Consider the following 23,094-nt stretch of genomic DNA (forward strand, 5'->3'; position numbering starts at 1 on the left):
GCACATGCACGGTGGGTGACAAAGGCTGGGGGATAAGGCAAAGGAATAATAATAGAGACTCCAGAGAGGCACAGAGCACTTTACACTTTCAAAACTCAACTGTCCCCTGAGGTCAGGTACAAATCACATAAGTGACAGAAGCAGGCTGCAGGCAGAAGGGATGCGGACGGGCCTGAGGCAGCTGGAGAGCCCAGTTGACGGCAGCCCCCCGGGAATGTGGGCCTAGCTGGCCAGGGCTCCCAGTTTTTCATCAGAAGCCACCAAGCCAAATGTTTTACATAAAATCTCTTGCCCAGTTATTTGGTGAGCCGAACAAAATTCTGTGGCCTCTGACCTAAGGATCTCAGTTGATCCTCTGGGCCAGATAATGAAAGACAGCAAAAAGCAGTGACAGGAAACAAGGAGCAGCTGTTCTCGTTTGATAGTTAGGAGGCCAGGGCACAGAGACGGTGGACTCGCCACGCAGAGGGAGGGCCCGAGACACGCCCAGGCTGCCGGCCACCTGGGCTGTACCCTGGCCATCTGAGCAGGCTGGGAAGAGGCCTTCGGTCGGGCGGGGGGGGCATCTCACCCGCTCCTCTGCCACCGCAGCAGAGCTCTGCCCTGGGGACCAGCAGCTGACGCAGCGAGTCCTCTCTGGAAGCCCCTCCTCTGGGGGCTAATGTCTTGGCCGTCTTCTCACTGCCACCAGCCCCTGCATGTAGTCACCACCACAGCACCATCACCATCACCCCACCACCGCCTCCCCCAGAGCCCACGGCAGGGCCTCACCGGGTGCATGGCACTGGGGCGGGACCGCTTTGCAGCCTGGGGCTCTCTCTCTAACACTTGTTTCCACGAACCTCAGGGTGAACAGGGCCAGGCCGGCATCCAAGGCCCACCAGGCCCTCCTGGACCAAGTGGACCTCTGGGGCCCCCAGGACTGCCAGGGCCCATGGGGCCACCCGTAAGTAACTCTCCCACTCTCCACTGCTTCCTCTCCTTCGAGATTTGTCCCAGGAATTCCCTGGAAGCTTCCAAACCTTTCATAACCCGTGGGAACCTGGGTCCCCACTGAACAGGCAGAAACACTTGACAAGGCCGCTGGATGTGGCTGGCCCCTGCAGGAGCTGCCTGTCCCTGTCACACCCGTTACACTCTGGTTCTGAACACACATCCTGAGACCATGTATTCCACTCCAGTCATTGCCTGCCAGGGAGGACACCACGAATAGGCGCCCCCTCCCAGGTTCAGCAGACAAGAGCTTGGAAAGAAAGTTCCCAGGGCCATTCTGATGGCTGTCTCCTGACCCCCAGGATTAGGAAAACCTGAGTTGGGCACAGTGTGTTCTATGGAGGTAGCAAGGGGGCATCTGACTGCCTGGCATCGCTAACAGACATTCTTTTGCTGGTGTGTGTGGGCTTCCACTCCTGGGCCACCTTCCAGCCAAGTTACACGTCTGGTCGGCCAGGAGGGCCCTGCATCGAGCCTGGGGATTGGACCACTGCCGGGAGGGCCCAGGGGGGGCCAACAGACGCCCCTCCAAGCAAGACCACACTCAGGCAATAGGTCAGTCCCAGTGTCCACCAGTCATCTGTTTGTAAGCCCTGGCCAAGCCCCGACTCTTTCTCAACCCAATTTAGTGCAAGAAAGCACCAGGGCAGAATAACTTAGCAGGGCCTTGGACTTCTTTGGAGAAAATGGGTTCTCCACCCAGAGCTAAGACTAACGTCAGCAGTTACTGGAGGGATGGGGGTTAAGGACATAGTCTGTTTGATAATGTTTTTTCCACGTGGCTTTTTTTAAAAAAGTGTTTTTCTCTCTTATGACAAAGGCATCACACATTCATTGTGAAAAATCTGAAACATAGACAAAGTCTTAAATTGCATGCTTTCTCATATCCAGAGTTCCCCATCGTTAACATTGTGGAGAGTACTTTCCATTTTTCTCCTTAGATCTGCACATAAACGTTTTCCACGTTGATGATGTTCTGAATAATATAACATCCTGTTTGTATCCTGTTAGTTTTTTCCCTTAATATCGTAAACCATGCCCCTTCCTAAGTCAGGAGTCTCCTGTGATGTGGATTTTAGGACTGCTGGGTCTGTCTACAAAGTAGTTAATGAGTCCCCTTCCATATATTCTTGAACATAAATGTGCACATCTCTGATGCTTTCGTGGTGATAGATTCCCAAAGGTGGAGTTGCTGGGTCAGGGTGTCCCTGCCAAATAGCCCTCGAAGAGTACAGCCACATTCCATGTCACTTGGCTTCACATCTGGGCCCTCAGCTACCCCAGCTGCCAAAAAGCTGAGGTTCAGCGTAGGGTCCCCCCAGGCTGGGCGACAGCTCTGGCAGACCAGGGTTGCCATCTTGGCCAGAAGGCGGCCCAGCAGAGTGAAAACCTAACTTGCTGGGAGCCAGCTCTCCTGTTCAGCTTGATCCCCGTAACGAATTTTAAATATTTCCATGATTTCTCCCCAGAACCCGGGGGAGGGAAGTTAGTCTCACTTCCATGGGTTTCTAGATGCAAAAACAGAAAACCTGAAAGGAAGTGAAATTTAGGGAATTGAACCAAACAAACCAAGCCAAGAAAACCAAAAAACAAGGCTCAAAGTTCACTTCTTTACTGACGGCCCTTGCCCAAACACTGGGCTCCCGATCACTGAACCCAAGCCAGGTGGTTTTCTTTGTTAGGTTGTTTATAAAGAGAAAAACCAGAAAGCATGTTTTTAAACCAACTGAAAGAGACCAGACTCGAGCATCATGGTTTTCTCCAGGCAGTGTTTGCCGTCCAGACCCACGCCCGAGACCACGCCGGAGCCCGCCTTCCCTTGTTTCTCCCTCGGGCTCCCGCGGGGGCCCATGCCACCTCCCCCGCGCTGGCTGCTGTGCTCACTGTGCCCCAGGGGTGGGGCAAGGAGACAGAGGGCTCCCCCACAGGCTGGCAGGGCCAGAGGCAAAACCCAGGCTCTGCTGGGCAAGGTCGGCTTTCCAGGGAGCGGTTCCAGTTAGGAGGTGGGTGGGTGGGAATCTGGACCAAACCACACTGCCAATCTCACATGATGCCACTGACCTACTTTCCAGTGGGCGAGCACAGCGGAGATGCCCACGGCGCCCATGTGGCTCCAAAGAGGGACATGAGCCTGTTGTCCCCACGTGCCCTCAGCAGGTTTCAGATACCCTTCCAGGTCCCTCTGGATCTGTTCTTCAACACGTCCAGAACCCATTACAGCCTCCAGTGGAAACATGACGAGCCCCCACCGTTTGCCAGAGGAATCCACTCACCTTTTTTCTTGCTTCTGCAGGGCTTACCTGGGCCTCCTGGACCAAAGGTGAGGGCCCTCTGGGTGATGCATCAAACGGGCGGGAGAGTTCCCTGCAGGAGGGAGGGGGAGGCGGCACTGAAGGGAGCTGAGGGGGATCTCAGCTGAGAGAAGGATCACGAGTGGCTCATTTCCAAAAACGCCACTCGGAAATTGATTGGGTCCCGCAAGGATTGCATTTTTGTGGGCTCAGGCCAAGCAAGTGCTATGGCTGGTATGGAAGATGCGGCCCTGCCCTCCAAGGAGTTTATGGTCTAGTTGGAAAAGTGATGCCCAGGACGCTGTCACAACATCCCAGTAAAACAGCATTTCATAAGGGGCCAGAACTGGAAAGGACCTTCAGGGTCATCCGGTTTCTTTGGAAACCTTATCTGGAAGCCCACGATGTCAAACAGAATCTCCCTTTGAAGCTGGAGTCCCTGCGGCTCTAGGGATGAGAAGTAGCAAAGCACTGATCGCAGCCAACCATTTCACAAATGCAGAAGCTAGAGCCCTGGGGAAAAGTGACTTGTCCAGGTGCCACAGCGGGTCCGTGGTAGAACAGTAACTGACCCTCAGGCGTCCTGGGCCCCTGCCAAGTTGACCTTTCCCACCTCCCTCTGCCTCTGCAAGGCAAGGACTCATTCTGAAGTAGAACAGTCCCTGTTATTGTTCCAGGGATGGCTGGAGGTGGAGGTCAGAGGATTTGGAGTCATTGGAAGGAGGAGGGATGGTAACATGAAGGGGGTGGCAAGAAAACCCCTCTAATGGCCTTCTCTTGGTTCCCCCAGGGAGACCCGGGGATCCAGGGCTACCACGGCCGGAAGGTAAGAAGGAGTGGAGCGGAGGACCCCACCCCCCCACCCCGTGACAACCCAAGTGGGGCTTCACCACAGTGCACACAGGGTCCGGACTTGGTCATGCACACACACTTTTGCACACATACCAGCGGGAGCCTCGAAACCCTTGAGGTGGGCTGAACAGGGGTTCATGTCTCCACCTGGGGGAGGAAGAGGCTCAGAAGGGGAAGGGCCTTGGGCAAGTCAGTGGCCCTGCTGGACCTCAGACCCAGGAGTATGTCCCCCGCCAGCCTGGGTGGCTGTGTCTGCACAGAGGCAGGCCAGGTTCTCACTGGCCCCCCTGAGGACCTAGTATGTGGGAACCAGGCAGAGCTTCTGAGCATGGTGGGAAATATGAAAGGGTCCCAACCCTGCTCTCTGGCAGCTCACAGGCCAGAGAGACAGAATTCCTGTACAAATAACCCTGGTGAAGGCAGACTGTGCTAACTGCTACCATTGCAAAGTGCTGTGTCAATGTGGGGCGGGGCTGTGTGTGTGCTCGAGCGTGCAGGGAGATTAATTCTAGGTTGGGAGGAGTTTGGGAAGTCTTCTGAGAAGGGACAGCCTCTGAGCTTAATCCTGGTGAATGGGTAATTGTATCGGTTATCTATTGCTGTGTAACAAACCATCTCAAACTTACTGTCTTAAAACAATTCTTTCTCAGGATTCTGTGGCTTGGCCACGTGGGAGTTCTGTATCTCCTCTGGGCTCACTGATGCAGTCACATGGGATGTTGGGCGGAAAGGCTGGGTGGGGAGGGGGCAAGATGGCCTCATCCACATGCCTGAGGTTGGCCCTGGCTGTGGGCTGGGTACCTCTGTTCTCCTCCACGTGGCCTCTCAGCCCCAGTAGGGCAGAGAGGTTTCCTCACAGCATGGCAGGCCTAGGTCAGCTTTCAAAACGGGTGAGTCCCAACACTCAATTGCTTTTCAAAAACATCCCTTGCATCACATTTTCTGAAGTCCTATTGGCCAAAGCAAGCCACACAGCCAAAGCATGCAAGTCAGTGGGGCTGGGGACTCAGCCTCCGCTTCCTCTTGTCCAATGGTGGCAAAGCCTTTGTGGCCATTTTTAATCCACCACTGTGGTCCTTCAAGCAGCAGATTTCAAGGGAAATGGCATTTTAGACAAGAAAACAATTTGAGCAGAGGCCCAGAGGTGGTCATTACAGTGACTGTATAACATAAAAATCATTTTAATACTAGGCACCACTTACTAGATGCCTACTGTGTACCAGGCTGTCCTTCAACGTGACTTGCATCACATCTAATCCTAAGACCACCTTAGGAGGCTGACACTGTTCTTCTCCTATGTAACAGATGAGGAAAATGAGGCACGCCCAAAGTGTCCTAAGTGGCAGAGCAGGAATTCAAGTCCGGGTCCGGGTCTTTCACAGGGTACCACCTGCCATAAGGAGCCCATCCCGCCCTCCAGGCCCCAGCTGGGAGGCTCTGGCGCCTTCCTGGAGAAGAAAAGAGACAGGAAGGAAAGGCAGGACAAGGATGGGGAGGGATTCTGGAAAGGCAAGAATCACTCTGGAGAAGCACATTCCACACGCCATGTAGCTCTGTGATCAGGAGGCTGCTGTCACCGCATTGTTTCACGGGTGCTTGGTGGGTGAAATGGCAAGACCCAAGAGATCTTTCATTAGTTCTGCATAAACTGCGAAGTTTGTACTGTGTCAGGAAGTGGAAATCACAGCCCCCGAGGTTGCCTCAGGGCACTGCCACTCACGCAGACTCACAGCATTTACTGCCTCTCCTGATGCAGCACGGGGTCGGCTTTCCCATTAGCAGCCAGACCAGCTCTTTCAAACTGTGAAGAAGCTTCAGGGCGGCAGTCTCCCCCGGGATCAAGGGGATGCCCTCAGCTGGCATCCATACTATGGTAGGCGTCTGCACTCTCCTGCCAACGGGAAGTCTAGTTCATCCAGAAAGGAGGTTGGGGGTCTGCTGCCCTGAGGATGGAGAGGCGTCAGCTTGGGGCTGGGGTGTCATGATGATAGAGGGCCTGGTTCCATGATTTTGGCAATTCTGGGCTCAGATTGTGGGAGGAATCATTCAGCCCTGGCTGCACTGAATTTGCAGAGAAAACTAGTGTGGTCCTGCTGATGGAGGGGCAGCTTCTGACCTCTGGGAAGCCTGCTCTGGGGAGAAAAGGCTCAGGGCTGCTAGAGAAGGCTCGAGCATGGAAGGGTGCATGACTAAGGGTAGAGCAGTATAGATGGCTACCTTGAGAAGGAGGGAGCTCCCTGTCACCCGAGGTATTCAAGGAGAGGCTGGATAACTATGGGTCTGGGATGTGTTAAGAGAAGCTTCTGTGTCAGATGGGAGACTGGACTAAAATCCCTTCCAGCTCAGGGAAGCTACAGCTTCCTAAGAACAGAGTTGGCTCCATACCCCCTAGAGAGGAGCAGCCCGCCACCCCACCCTGGCTTGATGATCAGGCCCCTCCAGTCCAGGCCTTTCTTCATCCGCATCCAGGGCTTGTCAGAAGCATCAGTGCTCTTAGGGCTCTCGAGGAATTGAGAAGGCCCTTCTCCTTCATGCTCCCCACTCTTTCTTTCTCTGCCGGACCACCCCCTGCCCTTCCACAACGGCCTCTTCTCCTGGAATCCGGAGGGGCTGTGAGGCTGCTAGCCTCTCTGGGTTTCTGGAAGGCTCCTGCTGCCTCCTCTTCTCCCAGCCTGTCCTTGAGACTTTTCAGTAGGCGCTCCTGGAGCACTGGGTAGTCTCAGCGCCCTTGTCTCTATGGTGGCCCTCACTCTGCTGGGACCCTTGTCCTGTCATCCCCGACGCCACAGCCTCCTAGTCCAACAGAGGCCAGAGGGCGTGCACTGGAGACCGATGGCCAGCAGCAAAGAGTCTGCCCCCGAGGACTTGGGGGTCATTCCTCTAGGTCAAGCAATACTCAGGAGGCTATGAGTGCCCGTCCCACTGCCCCAGCCCCAGTGATCAGTTTGCTTCCTGTCAGAATTCTGAGATGAAGAGTCTGGTGCCCAAGGACAAGGGCAGCAATACTTCACATCTCTGGTTTAGCCAAAGTCCATTCACTCCCTCTCTGACTCATCCTCACCACGGCCCAGTAGTTTGAGCGCATTATCCCCACTGTCTAGATGAGAAGCTCAGAGAGGTTAATACTTTGCCCAAGGTTGCACAGCTGGTGAACAGTCATGCTGGCATTGGAAGCTAGGTCTCATGAGTCCGAACCCGGAAGGCAGTCGTCTTGCTCTGGTGCAGAAGTGAATGTCTGCTCAGGGGGTCTCACCCCAGGCTAAGCCATCTGTGCACAGACCACCCTCCCCTGTGGTTTCTCTGGGATGTGGAGGGTTAGCCCCCAGGCTCTTTTCTGGGGCGTCTGTCAGATCTCTTTTTCTCTCTCCTCCTCCCCCTCTGCTCTCTGCCTGGAATGAGGCCTGGAGGTACCAACACGAAGGGCAGCTTGGTCACGGATGCTGAGAAAATGAGTTTGCTTCCACCCACCACTCCGTACTGGTGGTTGGGGACACCAAGCTGGGACAGAGGCCCCAAGACGCCGCTTGTGTTCAGGGCATGAGGGGACCCTCAGGGTAACTGATGGACCCTCCACATCTGCTTCCATTGCTCTGTCCCGGCAACTTGACACGCACGCGGGGCCCTTCTTTCAGTGAGGGGTGGAATTTAACTCTCAGCAAAGACGTTTCTCATCCTGTGAGGTTTACTCATGATTAGTTCCATCCTCCACCTCCACCCTGGCAGCTGGTCCCAGCCTGGCGTCCTCTCAAAGGCCAGCCAGGCCATCAGGGCAGCGTCTCCACCAGCTACTTGAGATCACAGCCCGGGGTCACCCGCGGGCCCTGTGCTGCCCCAGCCCCGCGTCCTGGACACTGTGAGTATTGTTGTGTGCCCATGTGGTACCTATTTGATCCAAATTTATGACGCCAATCTACTTTAAATATGTTGCAAGACGCAAAGTGTGTTTAAAACATTACAACCTTGGCTCTCTTTCAAGAGGCTACGAGTATTGTCAGACTGTGTGTGGATCACAAAACCTGATGAGAGCTTATATCTAAGCACATCAGAGCTGGTCCACCCATCTTGGCAGTGGGGGGTGAGTTTGACGCATGTGCTGGTCTGGGTGTTAAGCCTTGGTGGTTGCATGAAGGACCAGAGCTCTCCTGCAGGCTGCAGGCTGTGCGTCTTCAGACCAGAGGAGGCAGGTTGCGAGAGCCTCGTGCTCACTCAGGCTGTAACTGCGGGTGCTCCCCCTGGAGGCTGCGGGGCACCCCAGAAACAGGGAGTCCTGGGGAGGAGATCCGATGGGCCCTGTGGCCGGCTGGCTAGGGCACTGGAGCAAGGGTGTGAGGAGCAGAAGCACGCCCACCCCGCCCACCTCTCACCCCTCCTCAATCCTTCTGCAAAAGGGCAGGATCGTCCTGAGCTGCTGGTCAGAGCCAGGCGTCATGTGGGTGGACACGCTTCTGTCGAGCGATAACTAGTATTATTATATCTACCTTACTGGGCCTCTTCGTGCCAAGCTGTATGGGGCACTTGGCTTGCCTCACCTCATTGGACCCTATAACCGCCCTATGAGGGAGGTTTTATTCTTAGCCCCAATTTACAGATGAGCAAACCAAGGTTCACAGAGGTGAATCCCCGAAGGGCCACAACTACAAAGCAGTGAGGCCAGATCTGTCTGGCCCTAAAGGCTTGTTCTAAATGACTTTACTACCTGGGTCTTATGAACCTGGGGGGACCCATGATTTCCAAACACCTCCCCTCCCAGACCCCCACTTCCTCTACTAGAAGGAAAGAAAGAGGGAGTTGGGCTGTTTTCCTTCTTGTGAGAAGGTTGTGGCTGGATTCAGGCTCTCTATGAGCAGGACCTGGAGCATCTAAGGCAGAGACCTTGGGGTACTTGGTGTGTTTTAGTCAAAGAACCGAGGAAGGGGAGTGCTTTGCCCATTGGCACTGATTCCACCCGAATGCTTCCCCAGGGAGCTGGCATGGTCCCAGGACCTCCAGTAAAGCCAGGAGAAGGCAGCTGTCGAAACCTCCCTGCACCCCCTGGCTCCCAGAGGACCTGGGCAACCCCAGGCTCCCTGCCACGCTCACGTGCAGCAGAGCACTCCATGCAGATGGAAACCGTAGACGCAGGAGCCTTCTGGAGTGGGGACAGCGCTTGCTTTCAAAGCCATGAATTCCCAGCGGGGGCATCCAGACCATTTCAATTAAAGCAGATCAGGGAGCTGAGACACGGGCCCCAGATCTGAGGCCTCATGGGGGCTGATGGGACTCCCGCTTTGCCAGACTCCAGCCCCCAGCCTGTGCTCTCTGGGCCCTGTTTCTCCTGCACTCCAAAGTCCCCAGATTAATTAGAGCTGACTTTTCTTTTTGGAACTAACTACAAAACCAACTGATCTCAAATCGAGATTACAAGCCAGCCGCCCTTCCAAAGCCCTGGCCTTCGGTGGGGCGCCTGACCCCGGTAATTCCCCGGATCACTTCCTGCCGGCCCTAATTACCGGAGGACCTGGCGTTTCCGCGGTCCCAGGCCTCTCCAGTCTGGAGCTGGCTAGGGCAGAGAAGAGGGAGCCGCGCTGCCTTTCTCCCGGAAGGGAGTCCTGGGAACTCTTTAGGGGAGAGAAAGACATTAGCCCTCCTCACCCAGCTTTTCCAACCCGGGAAAGGGCACTGGTCCAGACTTAAGGCCTGAGTCACCTGCTGGCCTCCCCCCAGCCCTCCACTCCCCACACTTCTTCCCTGCAGAGAACAAAGAGTCTGTGTGGAGCTGCTCAGGCCCAGGGCCCTCCTCACCCGCAGCTGGGCCGCAGCGGGAGCCTCATGTTAGGGAGGTCTACGCATCTCCCCCTGCTCCTCGGGCCTGACCTTTGCTCAGCTGGGGAGCTGACCTGGAAGCCCCCCACCTCTTTCGAGACTATGTCTTCTTGCCAAGTCCCTGCCCCACTTGTTCAACAAACAGTGAATCACCAAATAAGAGAGCAGAGCACGACCGGTTTGTGCTCCAAAGAGCTCGCTTCCATCCTGTCATCTGGGTAAAGGATGCGTCCTCCCACCTGGAAGCGGAACCAGAATAGAGAACCTATTGATGCTGGTGCGAACTCTGGACAGGGGCAGCTGGAGTCAGTGGCATCACAAAAGTGGGGGCTTGGATGGCCTTCAAGGTCATTCAGAGCAGCCACCTGTGCTCACCCCAGCACTTTCTTGGCCACAAAGACTGGAATCCACCCCTTCCAGGCCAGCCAGCCAGCGTCCTTGGTTCTTGGCACCAAGGTTAAAGAGCCAGTCTCCCAGGTGGTAGGCAGGGCAGGGCTGGCCTGGGGGTCGCAGGCCAGGTTCCACAGCAGGGACCACTGCCCATGCTCCGTGCATCTGGGGCAGGACCCTTTGAAATGCTTGGAGCGCCCACTTTCCCAGCTGCTGGATGGCCCGGATCCGGTGGCCGAGCTCCCTGCTGGGAGGACAGGAGGTACAGGAGGTAAATTGGGGCCCTCGCGTTTTGGCAGACTATGAGCTCTCCCTCCCCAACTAAGACATTAGTGAGTTAGTGGATCTAAATTTAGGACAATTCCAAACTTAAACCTTTTAAACAAAATAACTTCTACGAAGTGAAACGGGAAAGAAGGAGCCTCTAGATGTGCTCTCGCAAAGCCATGCCATGAGGAAAAGCTCTGTGTGCACAGTGTGTCAATGTCCTCCCTTTAGCAATGGCCCCGGAAATGCTCCCCGTCCCCCCATCCCACCACCCCTGCAAATGAATGCCCTGCCCTCAGCCACCCTGGAGTCCTTGATCATGACTCTCAGCCCGCTCTCACCTCTCCCACCGTCCAGAATCAATGTTTTCTGGTGCAGAATGAGCCCAGCCGCCGGTTCAGAGGTCAGGCTGGGGCAAGCCCCTGGAGACAAGCCCTGGAGAAGGAGACTGGTGAGAGTGGAATGAGCCCTCAGGGTGGGGTCAGCCGGGGCCACCCCTGCTTCCTGCCCAGCAGAGGAGTGGGAAGTGAGGGAGGCCCCGGGATGGGGATCAAGGGAGCCTGGGTCACCTAGAGAATTAAGAGACTTGACCCAGAGGGGAGGGAAGGGGCAAAGGTCAGCCACCCTAAGGAGGAGGCTTGCCTCCTTAGAGGCTGCAAGGGGCCCAGATTTCCCTGGAGTGTGCAGTTGCATCTTTATATACAAACCATCATGGGCTGAAGACAACCCCGATTAGCCCGGAAACCCTCACTCCCAGGGTTCTGCTCTGCACAGCTCACGTGGAGATTGGAGAGCGTGGGCAGACCCCAGCCTCCTCCCCTACTGAGGCATCCCAGGCTGTCCTCCGGAGCAGAAGGAGACCAACTGAGCCCCTCGTACAGCCGCAGAGCTAACGTTCCCTCCCCCGAGGAGCCTTGTTCCGGAACTGCCAACACACCCAGTGTCAGCTCCTTGGCTTTGGCCTGTCAGGAGCAGGGGTGGGTAGGAAGGGTCTAGTCCAATCCCTCTTTGCAGACCCAGAGAGAGGAAGTGACTTATGCAGGGTTCCACAGACAGCCTTTCCTGACTCCCCCGCCCAGCTCCCTCGGTGGGGGTGGGAAGGTGAGGGCACATGTATTGGGGGAAAGCTGAGGGAAAGATGGGAAGAGGAAAAATGGGGCAAACAGGAGATCCTTGAATAGTCAGGGACGCCCAAGCTGACCTCCCACCTGTACCTCCCCACCCCCAGGGAACTCTGCCTGGTGTCCTCGGGGCTGAGTCAACCCAGTTGGGTTGTTTGGAATTTGAGCAGGGGTCCTCCAAAGGAAAGAGTGATGGGGCCCTCGGCTGGCGCTCTACAGCCACTGTCGCCAGACTTCTGGTGAAGTCCTATGGCGCCCTCTGCTGGCTGTAGAGCAGAACTGCTCACAGGCCGGCCCCGGCTCAGCTCTTTTCCCTGGGGCCTGTGGTTAACGACACAGCCCTGGCCTGAGCACTGACTTTTCACCCCTATGGGGCACAGACCGGAGGGCCATCCAGAAGAGAGGGCTTTGCCCTGCTTTTGACCTGCAGAGGGTGTTTAACAGAAGCGACGGAACACCAGTCGCTGGTACCTGCACTTGGCAGACAAAAGACCTGTGTCCAAATCCCTGCTCTGTGTGACACTGGCAGTCATACCTGGCCTTCCAGAGCCACAGTTTGCTGACCTGTGAAACAGGAATAACATCCACTCCCTCACTGATCAGAGGGCATTCTTAGAGATTGAATAGAAGAAGGATGTATCTTAGAGATTGAATAGAAGAAGGATGTAAAGACTTAACTCAGTGCCAGACACATAACAGACAGAGTAAATGGCTGTGCCTTTCTCCACTCTTTCCTACAAGAGGGATTTACCAGAATTTAGTGCCTGGGGCAGACCTGGGGCACCAGCTTGTCTGCTGTGGTCACTTCTGAGTCCAGCTCTACCACCCCTGCCTGTGGCTCAGGGGTCCTGGTGGGGTCGGGTGAGGGAGGGCTCCTGCATTTGGAGCTAAAGTTTCTGTGAATTCTTTCACAGAATTCAGAGACTTGACCCAAAGAGGATGGAGATGAAGCCGTCCCTAGCAGACATGATTTGTGTGTACAGGTTACATACACACAGTAGTTCCCGCTGCACTGAGGAACCAGCACTGGGCTATGGGGCAGAGCAAAAAGCTTCACGAGGAGATGGCATTTGACCAGCACCCCAAGGATGAATAGGGTTTTGAGCAGAGGAAATAGCAGAAAGGCAGAGAATTCTGAAAACGGGTGATGTTTCCAGAGAAACAGTGTAGGTGTCAGGATGTGAGGCGATGAGACCAGGAGGGAGCTGGGGTGGAATGCCATGCTCAGGAGCCTGGCCCCTTTGCCACAGTCAATGCCGGGCGGTGGCAGTGTCAAAGTACAGGAGTGTTACTGTCCAGTCTGTGTGTTGGACGCTTATCTGGATGCCAGCGTGGAGGCCCAGTCATGGAGGGGAAAGGTTGGAAGTAGCTTCAGCCTCTGCAAGGAGAGGGGTGGACCAGGGCTTCCTGTAAGATGTCAGGGAAGGGACGAGGTCAGCTGAAAAGATGGAGGCCAGGTGGGGCCATGTTCCCCCTCTGCCTGTGGGGTATGCAGCGTGGCCTCCAGGCCACAGGGTCTGAGCTGCTACCACGCATGCTGCACAGCACCCTGAGCCCTGGCTGGGGCTTACACTGGGACTTCTTTTGGGGTTCCACTCGGAGACAAAGGCCTCCTTCCTCCCTTGCACCCCTCCCCCTCTGACACAGCAGGTAAGTCTTGACTCACCTACTCTCGGCCCCCAATTGTCGTTGGCTGTCACCTCCAACCCCATCTCCTCCTGGTGTGTCCTTCCAAGGAGGGCAGGACACTCCCTGTCCTTCCTGATCTCACTCCTCCCCTTAGATTTGGCATTTTCAGCAGGAAGTAAAGAGGTTACACAAAAAGACAGGACACTGCCGAGATGGTAGAGCAAAGCCCAAGTGTGATATCCTGGAGAAGCAGCTGCGTGACTGGTGCCTCTGGCCAGGCAGGGCCAGGAGTGCAGAGAAGTGGGTGGGCTCCGGGCCACGCCCTGCCTCCATCCACAGTCCCCCACTGCCCAAAGCCTCCCCGACCTGGGGCCAAAGCCCTTATGTCCTCGGGAAGAGTTAGACCCAAGGAGCCTGGAAGGAAGAGGACCCCAGGGAAGAGGAGAGGCCGGAGCCCCATCTGGCTCAGCCAGCAGTACCACCCATGCAAACGTGCAGAGTGAAAATGGGCAGGAGGCAGCAGGCCAGGGAGGGAGGGAAGGTATGCAGTAGGCAAGTGGCCGGCTCAGGCCCACGGCCCTAGCCCAGTCCCCCGTCAGGCAGGAAACCTTGTGCAAGTCCGCTTTCCCCCTCCCTGGCCTCAGGCTCCTCCTGGTGGGCCTCTCTTTGGGGCTCTGTCCTGCTCTGTGGTCTGCGACTCGGGTCCTTGTGCAGGTCCACCTTGCTGAGAAGAGGGGCCCACCGTGGCTGCCGGCAATGGTGGGGACCTCAAGCTCCTCACGGGCTGGACGGTCCTCCCAAGCTTCCACAGCAACCACTCTCACTGACATCCTTGCAGGCCACGCTTCCAGGGCCAAGACCTTGGGCCCTGAGTCTGGTCCTCTTCTCACTGTTTCTCTTGTTTCTTCCTTCAGGGAGAACGGGGCATGCCAGGGATGCCGGGCAAACACGGAGCAAAGGTACGCCACCCCCAGGCAGCTCCCCCAGCCCCAGCCCTCTCTCCCCGCTCCTTCCCTTCCCACATCCTGTCTTGCTGTAAAGACAGGAGATGGGGTGCACATTTCTTCCCGTCCTCTCCCCTTTGCTGCCTGGCCTGTCTTCCAGGCAGGGGTGCTCCTTTTTGGCCCATGAACCATCACTCAGCAGTGCCCTCCCGACATGGCCAGGCCTCCTTGTGGGCAACTGTGGGTCATAAAAGTCCTCTCAAGGGCTTCCCTGGTGGCGCAGTGGTTGAGAGTCCGCCTGCTGATGCAGGGGACGCGGGTTCGTGCCCCGGTCTGGGAAGATCCCACATGCCGCGGAGCGGCTGGGCCCGTGAGCCATGGCCGCTGAGCCTGTGCGTCCAGAGCCTGTGCTCCACAACGGGAGAGGCCACAACAGTGAGAGGCCCGCGTACCGGAAAAAAAAAAAAGTCCTTTCAGGTACCCCCAGCTCTGGCTGCAGTTCTGAGACCCATGTGGGAATCGGGACCCCCTAAAAATCACCTTCACTTGGAATTTACTAAGTGGTGTGCTTGGCAGCCTGTTTACCTCAAAGTTGGTGGTCTTGTGCTGATAAGGAAATGGAGTTCACTCCCAGCCACGCCCCAGTCCATCAGGGCATAGGGCCAGAGAGCTCCCTTGAGGAGAGTCCCACGGGCACCCTCAGGGTCCAGGAGTTTGGTGAACTCAGCCATCTACTGTTGTCCCCTTCCCCATGGCTCTCCCTTTCTCCCCTTTCTCCTCCTCCTCCTTTCCTATCCCAAGAAGCCCTCCCCGCATTCCACCCAGGGGGGCCCCTGTCTAGCCCAGCCATGGGCTGCCTGACACAGTGCCCTCTAAGTCCCCCAGGAGGGTCTAGGGGCTGAGCAGGTGGGTGGGAAGCCCAGGGAGCCCAGCTGAGCTGTGCAGAGCCTCTTCCTCGGACCCACTCCCTCTGTGCCAAGGTCAGCAACCCCCTTCCCTGTGGGCCTGGGGGCAGGCAGAAGCCTCCACATCTCACATCTCTCCAAGAAGAGGCTGGGAGAGGAGGCTGGCCACGTCCTCTGTGCTTCCCGCTGGGTGAGAAAGTCCCCATGCCTTTCCTTCTCTCTGCCAGGGGGCTCCTGGAATTGCTGTGGCTGGGATGAAGGTCAGTGGACCTTGTAACTCAACACCTGAGGGGCAGGGTGGGAGGGATGGAGAGAGGACAGAGTTGGGCTTCAGGGGCTCATTGGGTGGCCACTGGACCAAGGAGGGAGCAGACAGGTTTCAGAACCATTTCTCTTAAAGCAACATTTATGCCAGATGCACAGACTGAACAACAGATGTTTAACTAAGCCTTGCAAGCAAGTGGCAAAGGTTCACCAGCCTCAACTAAAGGTCTTGCCAGCCTGCCGATGTGAAAGGAACCTAGCACTTTGCTTTACACTCCAAAATTCAGCAGATGGGGGCTTCCCTGGTGGCGCAGTGGTTGACAGTCCGCCTGCCGATGCAGGGGATGCAGGTTCGTGCCCCGGTCCGGGAAGATCCCACATGCCGCGGAGTGGCTGGGCCCATGAGCCATGGCAGCTGAGCCTGTGCATCCGGAGCCTGTGCTCTGCAACGGGAGAGGCCACAACAGCGAGAGGCCCTCATACAGCAAAAAAAAAAATTTTTTAAATTCAGCAGATGGGAGGAGACACCCCGGAAGCACAAATGCTCAATGTGGATCTCCCAGCAGGTCATTTACAGGGACACCGTGTCAGAAGCAAATGTCCCTTCCTTCCTCTCCCTCCTCCTGGGCTGCCTCACACCTGCCACCTCTCTCACCTGGGGGAAGAATAAGGGACAGTCCAGGAGGGGCCCGAGTCCTAGGCAGCGGGAAGCCCTGGGCTGGCCAGACGCTTCCCCTACCCTCAGATGCCTTCACTCCTCTGCTTCTGCGTTCACTCACTCTCGGTCTCTCATTTCTTTTTACCTGAGTCTTGTTTTTTTCCTACACAGGGTGAGCCTGGGATCCCAGGAGCCAAGGTACTGATACAGAGGCAACACGTAGTGTCAGGTGTGGGATGGAGGTGGGAGGGGCTGCTGTTGTTTTGCTCCTGGTCCCCCGAGGCTAGCCTGGGGCTGGGGACCTGACTGAGCAGAGGAGAGCTTGCGGGGAGGGGCTTGCTCCTCAGGAATGCTCTGCAGATGCCTCCCCACTTCCCTGGATCCTGGCCTGGGCAGCGGTCTGGTTTGCATTCACACCAGCTCCAGTGGTGACTGTTGTCCCCTGTACCCACAGGGCTCTGTCTCTCTCATCCAGGACAATAAGAGATGTAACATGAGAAAAAGTTTCCATGGTCAAATACGTTTGAGAAATGCAGGGTTAAAACTATTACACAGGTGTCTTTACTGCAGGCCTTCTCAGAGCCTTTACTATGCTAAATATACATTGGGAAACTCTAAAAAAAAAAAAAAAAAATGCAGGGTCTTGTGCAGCATTTTCAAACTTTCTGACCAGGGCATTCTTTTTTTAAGAGGAGTGTCTTACGAGGCAAGTATTCTGGAAACACTGATCTATGATTACTGCCCTTCGTACCCCTCACCACCCCTACCCCATCCTCTTATCAGTGACTTTCTCTTCTTAACCCAAAGGGAGACCCAGGAGCAACAGGGAAGCCGGGGCCCCCAGGTTTGCCGGGAAAGACGGGGCAGAGGGTAGGATACCGTGTCCTTGAGTGTGTGCTCCCTTCATCCTGGCCTCTGCTGGTCCCCCACTGCCTGCCCCACCCCTGTGGCTGGCATGCTGCTTGCAGTGTGCAGTGGGTGCATGTGTCTCCAGGAAAAAGGGAGTGCCTCGATGGCCTGGCAAAGCTTCAGGAAATTCACACTCAAGAGCACAGCTTTTCTCCTTGAAAGCCATTGGGTACCCAGGAGGAAAGCCTAGAAGGAAGGGAAGCTTTCCCTCCCCCCACCCCCATCCCCCAGGACCTCTGTAGGGCAGGACCGCACCCTTTCCCTTAGACCTGGCCTGTTTGAGGGGGTGCCCCAGCTAAAGGCAAAGGCACAGCCCAGGCACAGCAGGGCCAGCTGGGGCCTCAGGATTCACATCCCTCTCATCACCTGGGCCCTTATCTGCCCCTCCTCTCCTCCCTTAGCCTGCTACAGGCCATTTTGTCATTCAGCTTGTACCCAAGGGCAGGTGGCAAGGGGAAGACAGTTAAAGATTTGGTGTGGCAACTTTTGTGGCTCCAGCTGAAAAGTTCATTGAGATGTGAGCACATTATAACCCCAGGGTCCTCAATTTATATTATTACCTATGAGAACCACCAGCCTTCAGGCTATGGAGAGTGGGGCTTCTCATGCTGACCAGGCAGGGGCCTTCTTGATACTGGATGCTCTGAATCAAAGTGAAGTCTTTGTGGCATAGAAGGCGGACCTGGGTGCTGGACGTGGCTGTGTCACTGCTGCAGTGAGGGGTCGTCCACAGTCTCGGAGCCCCTTCCTTTCTGCAATGAGAGCAGGGCTCTGGGACTTGCGCCATAAGGGAGAAAAAGTGTTCTTCAGGAAGAAGCTAGTTAGGGAAGGGTACTCGTTTACTAGGGCTGCCCTAACACAGGACCACAAACTGTGTGGCTTCTACAACAGAAATGTATTGTCCCACAGTTCTGAGGACAGAAGTCTGAGATCAAGGTGTTGACAGGGTTAGTTCCTTCTGTGGGGTGTGAAGAAAAATCTGTTCCGTGCTTCTCTTTTAGTTCCCGGTAGTTTGCTGGCACCTTGGCTTGTAGAAGCATCGCCCCAATCTCTGCCTTCATCTTCACACGGTGTTCTCCCGATATGCATGTCTGTGTCCAAATTTCCCCTTTTTATAAGGACACCAATCATATTGGATTAGGGGCCCACCTCATAACTTAGCTAATTACATCTCCAATGGCCCAGCTTCCAAATAAGGTCACATTCTGAGATACTTGGAGTTAGGACTTCAACAAATGAATTTTCATGGGACACAATTCAACCCATAATAGGAGGCAAACTTCTCAAAATATTCCTCCAAAGGAGAAGTTCTGGTTCGATAGTTTTTGTCCTCCCTAGAGGTAGGGAGGAGGTAGACGGAAAGCTCTCTCTAGAGACCAGGGGTATCTAATTGCTAGACATTACAAACATAAAAAAGAGCCAAGCAGTTTAAAAAAGCCTTTCCCAAATACTGGCATTCTGAACTGCTCGCCTGTCCCCAGGAGACCCCCAAAAGTGACTGAATGCTCCTGGCCCCTCTCCCTGCGTAAGTGCTGAGGGCCCCACCCACACAGGATGGGGAGGATAACAATACCAGGGTGAAGTGTCCCAAGGAAGGAGTCTGGTCCCTGATGGGGTCCAGCCGAAAGTGGAGTCCTTCCGAGAAGAGCCCACGCAGGGGCAGAGAGACGAGAGAGAAAAGCCAAGGCCCGACGCTGGAGGGCTGGTGCCTTCGCCAACATCCCGGAGAAACAGTTCCTAACCCAAACTGTCTGCATTTCCTCCGCAGGGTGAGAAGGGGGCTGCGGGCCCCCCTGGGCTACTCGGCCTCCTAGGGCAGAAGGTGGGTAGCAACCAGCTCTGAATGGTGGGTTCTGTGTAAAGGCCCCAGTGTCCATCCCCAGCCACATTCGTAGCCCTGCACATTCACACGGGCCCCAGCACTGGAGGTGTCCCTCCCAGATTGGGGGAAAGCAGCTGGAACACAGCCAGATTGTGTTTTGGGGGGCAGAGGCATGGGGTTCCACATGGGAGGCCCTGATTGGCAAAAAAAAAATGCCCCAGTTCAAAGAATTTAGTAGCTATGACCTGGTCTGATTTCTTTGCACCACCATATGTGAGCTCCGTAAGATATTCCACTTAAAAAAAAAAAAAAAAGACGGGTCAAATAAGTGTGGGGAAAGCTATATAAAACAGGTCCCTCAGAACTCTACTCAGTACTCTGTAATGGCCTATATGGGAAAAGAATCTAAAAAAGATTAGACATATGTACATGTATAACTGATTTACTTTGCTGTATACCTGAAACTAACACAACATTGTAAATCAACTCTACTCCAGTAAAAATTTAAATAAATAAAACAGGCTCCTCAGAGAGTCATGGGCACCTTGGCCTAAGAGGCTCCTAGCACCCTGCAGTGAAAGAGCCTGCGACGCTTCATTTCACTTTGCCTTTCCAACATTGTTTGGCCACCAGACCCCTTTTTTTCATGTTTTGAATATTCCCAACCTGTGGAAGGAGTGTTCCAGGGAACATACTTTGAGAAACACTGCTCTAGATCCTGGTCCTGATGGGTGTCTTGTTCTAGCTCTACACCCATTCTCCTTCAGTAACCAGCTCCATTCTCTCCTCAAATCCCACAGCCAGGTTTCTGAAGGCCATCCTGGAGCCCACAGTCCCTTAATGTCCCCCAACATTCAGCATAGACTGAGAGGCAGTCTGCTGCCTTCACTCCTTCGAATTGTGAGGGGAGAAAAGACAGGGATCAACCACCTTCTTCCAGAGTTAGTGATGGTAACTCTACCTTCCACCCCCAGGGAGAAAAAGGTGATGCCGGCAACTCCATTGGAGGGGGCAGAGGGGAGCCTGGGCCCCCAGGGCTCCCTGGGCCCCCAGGGCCAAAGGTGAGTCTTTCCCTGGGATCAGTGCTCAAGGCAGATGTTTGCCTGTGGCCTTTATCCTTAGTCCATTTGGGGGACCCCGTGTCCTGGGCACCTTGTCTTCTCTCCTGCTCTGTGTGGTTTTTCCAGTGGATTCTAGAAAGGTCATTTGGACCAAGCTTCTGCTTCCAAGCATCTCTAGGGCAGATGGATGGTCCCATTGATTCAAATGGCTATGATGTAACTGAGTCAAGGACCAATGGCTACAAGGTCTTAAGACAACCAGAAAGGCCCCTAGCTTAGGCTCTAAATCAGTTGCAGGTCCGGGATCAGCTGGGCCCACCTGGTGCGGCACACTGCAGGGAGGTACGGTTGCAGCAGTGGGACAGCTACAAATGGGGCTGCCCACACTTTCCTTGCAGAGGGTGCAAGCTGCAGTGGTAAGACTTAGAGTTCTGCGAGGCAGATGCCTCCTGCATTGCTTGGTTTATTTTAACAGCACAGGGAAATAAGGGGGTGTCTTGCTTAGCTTATAAGGAAAGGATTAATTACTCTGCATGATCTGAGGCAGTACCCTCATTCATTCCACCGACGTTTATCAAGGCCTGCTGTGGGCTGTGAAGCTGCCGAGAACCTGCCCTCGGCTTGCCCACCATCTAGCAGGAGAAGCAAACCCACAATTCACAGGAATATAGTGTAGGGGGCCACAGGGAACCCCACAGACAGGCAAGATGAAGTGGCAGGAAGGGTCTCGGGCCCAGCGCCACGTTCCCACGTGACTGTGGTGAGAACAGAGCTTCCCTGGCACGAGCACCCAGCCTCCAGGGCATGCCCGGTGTTGAGTCTGTCCCGCTGACCCTGAAGGGCGTGATACCAGGCGCGTCTTGGGTCTCGATTTGGGGCTGGGGAAATCTGGTTACTCTTGTCCCTGTATCCTAGGACAAAAGCAAGGGAAAGCTAGAAGACTGTCCCCAGACTCATGTCCTCTTTCCAGGACCAGGCAAAATCTTGAATGAATGAAGTATTTGGAGTGGGCTACCTCCTACCTCTCCCTGCTCCTCCTGTCCTAGGCCTCCTGGGCACCCCGTCCCCACGTGCCCAGGCCCCTCCTGCTCCCCTCTGTCCTCCAGGCAGGACCTGATGAGGTGTGTAAGAGTTCCAACCTCCAAAATGACCTGCCTCCTGCCCCTGGAGGCTGGTGGCAGTCCACAGTTAGGGGCCTCGACAGAACTGGGCACACGTGTGTTAACCGAGACCTGAGGAGGGCCTGGCAGCACAGAGCCCAGGGGAGGAAGGGAGTAGTCAGGGAGGGCTGCTAGGAGGAGGTGAGACCTGGGTGGGGCCCAAGGGTGGGAAGGAGTCAGACAGGTGGAATGGGGTGAGTTAGTAGAAGCCAGCAGGGAAAGAGACAGAGACCCAGAGACACTTACTAGAACATCAATAGCAAGGCCATCTTTTGCCCCTGAAGCAGCAGTCCCAGCTGCCCCGTGTGGCCTCACCCATCTCTCTCCTCTTGCCCAGGGGGAAGCTGGAGCTGATGGCCGGGCGGGCGCCCCAGGACGGCAAGGAGACAAGGTACAGGAGCCCCCAGATCTAAGAGCTGCAGGATGAGGGTCAGCTTGGGAGATCAGAGAGAGAGACAGAGTCTTGGCCGTCCTGCCGCTGGGCCTCCAGGCACAGGGCTGACGGCCATGACTCGTGCCTACCATCTCTCCTGGTCGCCTTGGGCTTTGGAGAACTTCCACTGAGACGGCGGCCAGGCAAAGGCAGGCCCAGGGATGGGACGCTGGGGCTGGGGAGAGACCCGGAGCCCCTGCTTCTGCTAGCTCCCACACCACTGGTAAAGATGGGGCCCCACTTCCCTCCAGCTACTCCCTGTGGATGGGTCAGCCTGGTGCTGCTGTGTCCTTCGCAGGTGCCCTGTGACTGAAAGGCTGTGGGCTTGGGGAGGTGCAGGGCAGGTTACCTGGAGGCGAGGCTCCATGAGCTGGGCAGGGTCGGCAGCAGTTGAGTTATATTAAAGGGTTTGTTTTCCCTTTATTTTTACTTTGTCTTGATTTTCTGAAATGTGTTCAGTGTTCGCGTTATCCCAGAGCAATTGGAACTATGGTTTGCTTTTCACAATTTACACCACGTTTCATTTATTCCCCACAGTTCTGCCCTGTTTCCAGCAGGAACAAAACCCCCCATCCCGACCTGCTCCAGGAGGCTGGGTGTTCTAATGCCTTGCCCTGGCCCCCATGTTTCCTCCCACAGTTTGGGTCTTTCACCAGCAGACAGGAACCGCCTGGGCTGTCCATGGCAATTGTCAACCACCCAGGCAATTAACAAAAACTTTCTGAGCCCTTGCTCCTCGAGCAGGATAGAAATAAAGAGGGGCAGAGGGTCTGGTCCCTGCTCCCGAGGAGGTGGCTGACTTAGGAGACCGGAGGGAGGTGGCCAGACGGACATGGGTGGAATCACCAACAACTAACATGGGACAGGAGGATCTTCCAGCAAGAAGCTGGAGGGAGCTGGGAGGGAGAGGGGCTTGCTGGCCGGTGGAGGTGCTTCCCAAGGGGTGGAGCCTGCACGGGATGCATAGGGAGCCCTGCGCCTCTCAGCCTGAGCTGAGCTGAGCCTCCTGGCCCCCTCTGAGTTCCCTAACACACGGCCCATCTGGGGACACCAGATTCTGTGTACCTGACTTTGTGCCCATTTCACTCCAATTTTGTTGTGCAACAGGGGGAGCCTGGAGCAGCTGGAGAACAGGGACCTGCTGGCCCCAAGGTACGTGCATCTCTCACCCAGAGTCATAGCACCACATCTCACCTCCCTGGGGTCACAGGGTGAAGTGGCTTGTCCCCGGGGCCTTGCGGGGGGGTGGGGGGCAGGGAAGAGCATTCTGGCTCCAAATAGGAGGTCTGACATTGCAGCCACGATTGCACTTAGTCTCCCCCAGGTCTGTCTAGTCCAGGGTTCTCACACGGAGTCTTCTCTTTGGTTCTGGAGCCCCTGGGCATCCTCTGAGAGTGTTTGTAGCCCCCAGTAGCCGCCCCAGCTGCTCTGCATCCCCTGTGCAGCCAGTGATGGTAGAGAGCTTGTCCTGAGGTCCCCGCTGGCCCAGGCCCTGGGTGCAGGTCTCCTTTGTCTCGTAGGGCTCCAAGGGCGAACCCGGGAAAGGAGAGATGGTGGACTACAATGGAAACATCAACGAGGCTCTCCAGGTGA

The 23,094-nt window shown here is 55.6% G+C and overlaps 1 protein-coding gene across 9 annotated transcripts in view; it reads left to right on the forward strand.

Annotated features, from left to right (window-relative positions):
• The window catches only part of LOC111183459 (uncharacterized), an 84,284-nt gene that overhangs the window by 29,506 nt on the left and 31,684 nt on the right, over window positions 1-23,094 (forward strand). For 8 of the 9 annotated variants that reach the window (XR_016388061.1, XR_016388060.1, XM_089897591.1 and 5 more), the window contains 10 exons: window positions 848-946; window positions 3,287-3,313; window positions 4,075-4,110; window positions 14,260-14,304; window positions 16,288-16,314; window positions 18,794-18,847; window positions 19,822-19,908; window positions 21,406-21,459; window positions 22,609-22,653; window positions 23,022-23,090. Coding sequence is in view for 7 of the 9 variants with exons in the window: in XM_089897591.1 (XP_089753717.1) it covers window positions 848-946; window positions 3,287-3,313; window positions 4,075-4,110; window positions 14,260-14,304; window positions 16,288-16,314; window positions 18,794-18,847; window positions 19,822-19,908; window positions 21,406-21,459; window positions 22,609-22,653; window positions 23,022-23,090 (543 nt within the window). In the remaining 2 variants the exon portion in view is untranslated. Of the gene's footprint in view, window positions 1-847; window positions 947-3,286; window positions 3,314-4,074; window positions 4,111-14,259; window positions 14,305-14,944; window positions 15,455-16,287; window positions 16,315-18,793; window positions 18,848-19,821; window positions 19,909-21,405; window positions 21,460-22,608; window positions 22,654-23,021; window positions 23,091-23,094 lie in introns of those variants that run through there. The other variant, XM_089897595.1, reaches the window with a different exon arrangement.

The sequence above is a fragment of the Delphinapterus leucas genome, chromosome 16 (genome assembly GCF_059928025.1).
Source record: "Delphinapterus leucas isolate spDelLeu-1000000601 "Yukka" chromosome 16, BTC_Dleu_Yukka2, whole genome shotgun sequence".
Taxonomy (NCBI): domain Eukaryota; kingdom Metazoa; phylum Chordata; class Mammalia; order Artiodactyla; family Monodontidae; genus Delphinapterus; species Delphinapterus leucas.